At 37.8% G+C, this 10,399-nt stretch overlaps 1 protein-coding gene across 2 annotated transcripts in view; it reads right to left on the minus strand.

Annotated features, from left to right (window-relative positions):
• Positions 1–1,666: 1,666 nt before the first annotated feature.
• LOC106869925 (lysosomal acid phosphatase) overlaps positions 1,667–10,399 on the minus strand; it is a 43,114-nt gene continuing 34,381 nt past the window's right edge. The window contains exons 8-11 of one of the 2 annotated variants that reach the window (XM_014915856.2): positions 8,784–8,976; positions 6,166–6,276; positions 4,653–4,678; positions 1,667–2,582 (exon numbers count right to left, since the gene is read on the minus strand). In XM_014915856.2, the coding sequence (XP_014771342.1) occupies positions 2,517–2,582; positions 4,653–4,678; positions 6,166–6,276; positions 8,784–8,976 (396 nt within the window). In that variant the 3' untranslated portion in view covers positions 1,667–2,516. Of the gene's footprint in view, positions 2,583–4,652; positions 4,679–6,153; positions 6,277–8,783; positions 8,977–10,399 lie in introns of both variants that reach the window. The other variant, XM_014915857.2, reaches the window with a different exon arrangement.

A 10,399-nucleotide genomic window follows, 5' to 3' on the forward strand; every position in this document is an offset into this window, starting at 1 on the left:
TTCTAGCAGGTAGTGTGACCACAGAAACTGAGCTGTTAACTCATTAAAAATAATTGGTGTTGATTCTGATGTTGTTTTTGATTACGATGTTGCTATTGTTATTGTTGGATAGTTGAAATTATGTCAAGGTTAAGATGCTAACACTTAAGATGTTGTTTAATGGCTGAAAAGGAAGTTTGATGGAACTGATAGTTAACAACATTAGATACCGCCTTTCTTCTATTTAGCGTGATATAGCTTGGCTGAGTCAACAGAGCATTAGGCTACAAGCTGATAGTTTTTGAGTTCGCATCTTACTTCAGACATTTTCTTATGTTTCCCTTTCTGAAACAGGTCCCTTAATCTTATGTTACTCTTTTACTCTTTTACTTGTTCCAGTCATTTGACTGTGGCCATGCTGGAGCACCACCTTTAGTCGAGCAAATCGACCCCAGGACTTATTCTTTGTAAGCCTGGTACTTATTCTATTGGTCTCTTTTGCCGAACTGCTAAGTTATGGGGACGTAAACACACCAGCATCGGTTGTCAATTGATGTTGGGTGGGGGGTGGGGGACAAACACACACATATATATACATATACATAGACAGTTTCTGTCTACCAAATCCACTCACAAGGCTTTGGTCGGCCCGAGGCTATAGTTGAAGATACTTGCCCAAGGTGCCACGCAGTGGGACTGAACCTAGAACCATGTGGTTGGTAAGCAAGCTACTTACCACACAGCCACTCCAACTGTTGCTTCAGTTTTCTCTAACTGTGAGGAATAATAGCTACTGATAGATCCTTGGTCTTTTGAAGTATATAGGTATGGTATGGATGTGTGTTTGGTTAAGATATTTGTTTCATAACTGAATGGTTAGGATATTTAGCTCACAATCATAAGATCGTGAGTTCAATTCCCAGCAACGTATTGTGTCCTTGGACAAGACACTTTATTTAGCATTGCTTTAGTCCAGTGAGGTGGCAAAAATGAGTAGTACCTGTATTTCAAAGGGCCAGCCTTGTCACACTCTGTGTCATGTTGAATCTCTCCGAGAACTATGTTAAGGGTACACGTGTCTGTGGAGTGCTCAGCCACTTGCACGTTAATTTCATAAGCAGGCTGTTCTGTTGATCAGATCAACCAGAACCCTTGTCATCGTTGGAATACCAGTTATTATTATGAAGTTTCAGGTTCCATCTAACAGCACAGCCCCTTAGACAAGTGTCTTCTACTTTAAGGCTGTTAGTAGACCAAATCCTTGTTGATTAAATTTAGACAGAAACTGCAAGATGGAAGTTCTTGTTATTGGTTGGTGAACTGAATCATCTCTCAGTTTAACATCATCCCCTGCCCTTGGGTGCCTTCAACAGAGTTTACTCTGTTGAAATTATTTGGTCCAGTCTCTTTTCTTAGGACAATTTCCTCCCTTTCTCCTTTTAGTTTCAAAGACACTGAAAAGGGCTGTGGATGTATTCATCCTCATTTGACAAAAGAATAAAAAAGCTAAATAAAAAAGATACTGGATTTTTGGTAGCACGTCCTGTATAATACTAGCACCCTAGCCAGGGTGGAATTGGAGACTTACCACTCTCACATATACTTAAACACTACAGAAAGTAGTGATATGCCTCAATTTCATAAGTACATAAAAACAATGGAATGATAGAAATAACAATGCACCAAATTAAATTTCTTACAATAATATTTACTTCAGTTACATCCATATTCTGTGTTCAAAATCTTAATGGATCAATTTTGCCTTTCATTCTTCTGGACTTGATAAAATAAATACCAGGTTACATATACTGGAAATCATTACGACTGACTATATTCTATAAATTTCATAGATGTTCCAATTTCAATCAAGTCCTAGCATCATTATATCGATTGGCTCAACACCAGCCCCATCTTCAATCTATAGCCTTATACCAATTTCAGTCAAGTCCTAGAACGATCATATTGATTGATACAGTCCCTAACTCCCAGCTTCACAATTTATAAGCCTTGTGTCAATTTCAGCCAAGTTCCAGAGTCATTATATTGATTCCTCCTAGCACCTCAATTCATAGTTTTTTGCCAATTCCAGTTAAGTACTGGATCAATACAACCAATGGTTCTCAGCCTCCCAAACTTATAGCCTTATGCTAAGTTCAACGATGTATTGGAGAGTCAATATAATCGATTTGTTTTCCTTTTCACCACTGTTAGTCTTGTACCAATCTCAGTCAAGTAGTTGAGTCAATATTACAGGTTGTTCCCAGCACCCTAAACATTTTAAAGCCATGTACCAAGGAAAGAAATCATTATTATTTGATATGCACCAAGTAAGTATGTTATAGAAAAATAGATCAATAAGAAAATATTGCTTTGTTGATGGTAGGAAATATTTAGTTATTAAGTGTAATAAATTATCATAAAATATCAAGTAATTTTTTTTCAAAATCAACTTAGTATGTACAGGAGTCTTTTTGTGGAATTTTGTTTTTTTGTCTTTGTTTTCATTTAAATATTTCTGTAGTAATGTTTGTAATTCATCATTTGGAGAAATCCTTTGTGGTGTGATAACAATCTGTCTCTTCTCTTTGGTGTGTTGATGGTTTCTGAAATGAAGATGGTTATATTATTATTATCATTAATAATAATAACATGATGTTGGTAATGATGATGATGATGGTAATGTTGAAGGCGATGATGATGATAAAAGAGAAAGTGATTAAATCAAGTTCTATGGCAATAAGAAGAGGAATCTTTGAGGGAGGTACCTTATCCCCTCTGCTCTTCTACCTAGCTCTGACCTCATTTACAAATTTGCTGCATGATACCACTGCCAATGGTTATAAATGTTACAGATATACCATTAAGCATTTCTTCTCTAAGGATGACTTTAAACAATTTGCATGAGACAATATCTTGCTGGAGTACTTTCTAAAATTTATTTGTGAATTTAGCTAAGATATAAAAATGAGAAAAGTCCTGTACAGATATGATGAAGTTACAATAAGAAACGGAAATCTAATCAAAGCAGTAGAGATCAAATGAAAACCAAGGCACTGAAAGTAAGACCAGAATCATCCATAGATGATTAGAATGATATAAAACTAATAAGGTTCAAATGATATAAATACATTTTTATTAAAAACTGCAGCCCCAATCAAATGGAAATTTGGAAACGACATGCTGTACTACTTGGCATTCGTGCCAGAAGCTCCAAAACGAACATTTCAAAGTGTTTGGGTGTCAATCTGCAGCGCAGAGGATTCAAAAAGAGTTGGATGAGTCTAATGGTGATTACGAAGGTAAAACAAGTTGGAAAATTCACTCTGATAACTCTGATAAGAAAAGAGCTCTTTAACTTTTTGGTGAGATCCAGGCCATGATTAATCATGTTCCTCCCCTAGTCAACTGGGTCCATTGCCAGTGTCTGTGTTTCTTATCAGGCAGGCAGTGCATGAAGACATTTGGTATTCCTCATGAAAAAGGGCAAATTCTTATCCCAAGCTATCAAGGAGAAGAAGAAAGACCATACTACGAAGCTTTTGAACAAACTCAAGCACCCCTTCCAAGCAAACATGCTTTGGCTTTGCTAGGATTAGATGGTGAACATGCAGAATAACTGTTGGGTTGCTGTGTCCCCAAAACATGTACTGAGAGTGATAAAAATCAAATATCCAGCTAGCATCATGGTGTTTGGAGTGATTACTAGTGATGGTGAAGTTATGCCTCCATTCATCTTCCCACACAGCCTCAGCCTCAATATGGAGGCCTACATCAAGTGCTTGGAGGAGGTAGTGCTGCCCTGGGTAAAGGTGGTGGCTACTGGAAGATTCTGTCTGGCAATAAGACTCTGCACCATGCCACACAAGCAAGAGAACTCAGTCATGGCTATCAGATAATTTCTGCGACCACACTACCCCTAACATCTGGTCACCTAATCCCCCAGACTGCAACTCCCTTCATTATTACGTGTGGGGTACAGTTGAGTGAATGAGGAAAAAAACTCCTTGTAACACCAAAGATGAACTGAAGGTAAGGATTATGGCAGTATTCACTAACTTAAACAAGGAGACCATCCAGAAGAGTTGTAGGAGATTCTGAAGTCATCTGGAGACCATGGTTGGAGCCAATGATGATTTTATTGAACAAATATACTCTTTAGTATTTCAAGATATCTTTATGTAAATTTGGTAAATATATATTAAAATGAGATGTCAGCATTATTTTCATTTTTGCATAATTTAGATGACAATTTATTCACTGCATCGTGTATATATATACAACAGGCTTCTTTCAGTTTCTGTCTACCAAATCCACTCACAAGGCTTTGGTTGGCCCAAGGCCATAGTAGAAGACACTTGCCCAATGTGCCACACAGTGGGACTGAACTTGGAACCATGCTTACCACACAGCCATGCCTGTGCCTACAGAGAAATAGCTAAATTTGTCCTGTTTATATATCAGCTATATAAGTTACATATATACTTTAGAAATACTATGAAACCAATACACAATATGTATATTATAAACATATACAATGTACATGTGGAAAGTGGAAATAATAAAGCTTTAATAAAATGAGACATGCATGTACATGCTGAGCCAAAGGTTACAGCAAATTGTACAGCTATTATTAATATTGAAGTTTTCAAGGATGATGAAATGGGTATACTCACCAAAGCACTGCATTGACGTTTATTTTCTGGTAAAAGGAAAATGGAAACAAATAAATAGATTATGAAAGATTCAAATTTGGGGTTTCTAAGAAAGTCACAAATTCTGTATTTTGGAAAATATATCATTAGTTATTGTAATAAACATTATTATAAATATTATAATAAATATTATGATGTCTACATGGGGACACTGTAAATCATGGTATGGAAAACATGGAATGATCATGACTGGGGCATCATTGGTCATAAGCCTGTGCGATCAGTACTAACAGGCCTGGGGCTAAATAACATAAACAACTACTGTTGAAATTAACATCACAACTCTGTTGCAAACATTTGGCTCAGGTGTGCAGATTGAGGGTGGAGGCACAATGGCCCAGTGGTTAGGGCAGCGGACTCGCGCTCACAGGATTGCGGTTTCGATTCCCAGACTGGGCGTTGTGAGTGTTTATTGAGTGAAAACACCTAAAGCTCCACGAGGCTCCGGCAGGGGATGGTGTCGAACCCTGCTGTACTCTTTCACCACAACTTTCTCTCACTCTTACTTCTTGTTTCTGTTGTGCCTGTAATTCAAAGGGTCAGCCTTGTCACACTGTGTCACGCTGAATATCCCCGAGAACTACGTTAAGGGTACACGTGTCTGTGGAGTGCTCAGCCACTTGCATGTTAATTTCACGAGCAGGCTGTTCCGTTGATTGGATCAACTGGAACCCTCGATGTCGTAAGCGATGGAGTGCCAACAACAGCAGATTGAGGTTAATTTCCTCTTGTTTCAGAAAAAGGTCACAGTTACTGACCATCCTCCTGTGACAAAACCATAGAAAGCAAAAAGAGCATATACAACAGAGTATAAGTGATTTGAGAGAAAACTGGGTATACAAGGCATCAGATGTAGTGTGCAAGAAAGAAGACTGTGCTGGTATGGTTATCTGATGTGTATGAATGAAGACTGTTGCATCAAGAAGTGCTGAGCTGTAATTGTGGAGGGAATGTATGGAAGGGGTAGACCTAGGAAGACATTGGATGAAGTGGTGAGAAGGGACCTTCAGATGTTGGGTCTCACAGAGGGGGATGGCAGAGGATTGAGACCTCTGGCAGCTTGCAGTGCCTGAGAAAACATGCCATACTAAGTAAATACATGGTTGTCTTTGCATACTGGCATGTCACCTGCATCCCTCTTCAGCCGGAGCCATGTAAAAAAAGCACCTATGCTGGTGCTGTGTAATAGCACCCAGTACACTCAGGAAAGTGGTTGGTGTTAGGAAGGGCATCCAGCCATGAAAAGACACACACACACACACACACAAAGGCAGTACAGGAGGGGAGGTTGGTCCAGTGTTGCCACCTACAACATAGGTGACAAGATGAACTGAAAGAGCCTAAGTGATAAAAGTGGTGGCATAATGAGTGGAAAACAGGTGGGTCATGCACCAGGAAGTTGTACAAAGGAGTGATAGGGACAGGGAACTCCACTAATTGAATGATTTAAAATAATACTAACTATATCACATACCATGTTGTTTATCCGAATAATGTAGTGATCTGCATTCCCTTTCCCAGTCTCCTGGTAAACTGTCTTTTGTTAATTCTACAAATTTCTCATATGGACAGTCTTTGGAGCAACCTAGAAATGATAAGCAATTAGAATTTTAGGAATATTGAGATTTTCAACATAAGGCCAGCTCTAATGTTACATCCTTTACTAATGCTATCATATACACACACATATACATACACATATATGCATGCATTTGCAAGTGTATACATTCATTCATTTACACACACACAGAGGTAGTTATGGCAAATCCAAGCTGTTTCCTCTTGAAGAACATCTGCTTATTCCATTATTAAAATCAATGTGTATCCATAGTTACAGTTGTATGTTTATCAAAATACATATTAAAGTTGAGAATTATGGAAATATTATTTGCAGAGTTACATAAAAAAACAAGAAAATGGAATTTTTTAATATTATTTATTCCCCATTACACATGCTCCATTTGCAAATACGAATTATATATAACATGTAAATATTTGTAATTCCAATTAGTAAATGAAACACGTGTAATGAAGAATAAATAATACCAAAAAATTTCCATTTTCCTGTTTTGCTATACACACACACACACACACACACACACACACACACACACACACACACGACATACACACACATGTAAATACTTGCATATACATACACTCACTCAAACATACATGTAACATACAAGCTTACGCATACAGGGTGTCCACAAAGTCTGGGTACATGAGGATTAACACATACTTAAAGAAATTATTATTTCTAATATTTAATTGTTTATGTTATGATTTTATTTACTCCATGTACCCACATGGGGATTAACACATTCTTTAAGAAATTATTATTTCTTATATTTAATTGTTTATGTTGTAATTCTATTTACTCTATGTACCCAGACCTTGTGGACACCCTGTACATTTACATAAATACATACATATACACATATGAGGTGCATTCCAGAAGTTTTTAGATGTTTCTTTAGGATAGTCAGTTATAACTGTCCCACATTATTGTAATTTTAGTATATCATATCATTACTACACATTTAATAAGCTATCCTGCCAACTTTTGCTATTCTAGATTAAAGGAAACAGCTGTAACCACTTTGAATACACTCAACTAGACACTGCATGTCACAGCTCACTTATTTGCAAGATGCAATCAGGATGTAAAGACACTTTCGAAGCTTGCTATGCAATGAAGTTTTGTGTTAAACAGGGCAAAATGCTATAGAAGCTTGTGAAATGCTCCAGAGTACCTATGGACACTAGCGTAGTTGGGGTGGTGGGGGCAGTCCGCCCTGGGTGGTACTTTTAAAGGGGGAATACTTTTCATCCTGTTGTAAGCAATATGTATTTTTTGTGGTGTCTGGGGCAGCAAATGGAAGAGCCACCCTGGGCAGCACACACTCTAGCTACACTAGTGCTTATGGATTAACTTGTATGACCCTAGCATCTGTTTTCATTGGCTCAAAAGTCCAGGCAAAGCAAGTCCATTGGGAAGCTCATGATGATCCCATTTTTTGGTCACAAGGGCATGGGTATCATGTACATCTACTGGGTTCCTTCTGGCCAGTTGGTCAATAAAAAAGTACTTTTTGGAGGTTTTGAGGGGGTTCAGGTAGAGATTTCATTACAAAAGGTCAGAGTACCTGCCCCAGGATTCCACAATTTCATGCTGTTAACCAACTACTGTCTCTTGCTCTCTCTACAGTCCTGACTTTGTACCCTATGACTTTTGATTGTTTCCCAAGCTAAGGAAGAAGTTGAAGGAGGCTATGTCAAGGGTCTTGCATGCCTTTTCTTTCGAGGACTTCCATAGGGGCCTTCATGAAGTAGCTGGAGTGCTACAATAAGTGCATTGAAGTTAGAGGATCCTACTTTGAGGGAGATTAGAGTTTTTTTCCCTTCTTTGAAATTAATAAATATCTCTCCTGAAAAAGTCTGAAAACTGCTGGAATACACCTTGTATATTTATTTTTTATCTATTAAGAAGTAATGAGAAGAACAGAGGAAAAAATGAGCTGAAAAAGAACACCTAGGTAGATGTAGAATGAAGAAATGCTAGTTTAGATTTGAGAATGTGGCCCATATATATATGGACACAGAATTAAGAAAAATGGATTAACAACTTCTCTGCATGTATAGAAAGAAATAAAAGCAAAGAAAAAAAAAATAATAGAATTATAACAAAAAGAATAATAATTTAAAAATAACAAAAAATAATAATAGGATAACAAAAAATAAAACGTATCCTAAAATAAAAAGCAAAAATAAAATCAACAAATGTTGAAACAACACTGCTTCTACTGGTGCTGCTGGTGGAAATGATGATGGTGGTAGTGTGGTGGAATAGTGAAGGTGGTGGGGCAGTAGTGGTGGTGGTAGTGGATGTTGTGCTAGTGATAAAGGCATTGATGATGTTGGTGATAATGAGGGTGGCAGTGGGAATTGATAGTGGCAATGGAGGGGGCGAAATGGAATTGTAGCATTGATTGGAATTGGTGTGGGTGGTAGTGGTAGCAGTGATGATGATGACAGTGGTGGTGATGATGATGATGATGATGACTATGACGATAACAATAACTGACTGACCTGGAATGGTGAGCTGGTATGGTGGCTGCATGTAGTTCAGCAGATCAACTGTAGTATTTTTGTACCATACTTGGACATAGTAACCTCGGTCTAAACTTTGATGAAGTTCCAATATCACACTGGCAGCATATGGAGGACTTAAGCCATTGAAAACACTTAAGGCATTGAGTAAAGCCGACACAGTGGCATCATGCTGGAGGGAAATAGAGAAAGAGGTTGAGAAATTATACAACTGTGTGTGTATTGAAATATTGTTCTTTCAAATGAGATAACATAATGGTTGACTAATGTTTAGAATTTCATCTAAATCCAAATTACAATAAATTATTAAACATAATTTGTCTTTTGATCTATATAACATATTTGAATAATTTACAGAATGTGAGCAAAATAAAACAGGCAATTTGGTTTATCTTTTTATTATATATATATCATCATCATCATCGTTTAACGTCCGCTTTCCATGCTAGCATGGGTTGGACGATTTGACTGAGGACTGGATATATATATATATATATAGATACACACACAGAGACAGACACACATACATACATACATATATATAAGGTCTGATCCATAAGTATCGCGACTGTTGCTATAGTAATGAAACTAAAGCATGCAAAGTGAAGCTGCTTGGCACAGATTGACCTTGAACTTTGCTGTGCATATGCACTGAGTTTTAACATTCTAGCTCACTCCTCTGTTTATAGCAGTGCTTGGAAGGAAGGTATGTATTACTTAATTGATATACAGTAATCCCTCGACAGTGGAGGTGTGTGGCTTAGTGGTTAGGGTGTCAGCATCATGATTACAAGATTGTGATTTTGATTCCTGGACTGGGTGACGCGTTGTGTTCTTGAGCAAAACACTTCATTTCACGTTGCTCCAGTCCACTCAGCTGGCAAAAATGAGTAACACTGCGATGGACTGGCGTCCTGTCCAGCTGGGGAACACATACGCTATTGAAACTGGTAAACCAGGCCCATGAGCCTGGCTAGGCTTTAAAAAGACACATTTATGTTATTAACCCCTCGACTATCCCTTGATGTTCCAAAATCCCTATAACAGATGAAAATCCGTGAAGTAGAAACAACACTGTACTGTATAGTTTTAAAAATTATTTTTGTATGCAAAACAACACCATGGGGGAAGCGATGTAAGCTTAAATAATAAACCATGATAGATAGACTACAATATGGCATGGGATTACTGTATATGATTGTAAGGTCATGAGTTCGATTCCTGGCAAAGCGTTGTGTCCTTGAGCAAGATACTTTATTTCACGTTGCTCCAGTCCACTCAGATGGCAAAAATAAGTTGGACCTGTATTTCAAAGGGCCAGCCTTGTCACACTCAGTGTCATGCTGAATCTTTCTGAGAACTACGTTAAGGGTACACGAGTCTGTGGAGTACTCAGCCACTTGTACCTTAATTTCATGAGCAAGCTGTTCCGTTGATCGTATCAGCTGGGACTCGTATCGTCATAACCAATGGCGTGCTCCAAGTAGTGGTGGTGGTGGATGTTTTATACATATATATATATACACATATATATATGTATACAAAGATACACACACATATATCTATACACATGCATACAAACAGATACACACACA

The sequence above is a fragment of the Octopus bimaculoides genome, chromosome 18 (genome assembly GCF_001194135.2).
Source record: "Octopus bimaculoides isolate UCB-OBI-ISO-001 chromosome 18, ASM119413v2, whole genome shotgun sequence".
NCBI lineage: Eukaryota > Metazoa > Mollusca > Cephalopoda > Octopoda > Octopodidae > Octopus > Octopus bimaculoides.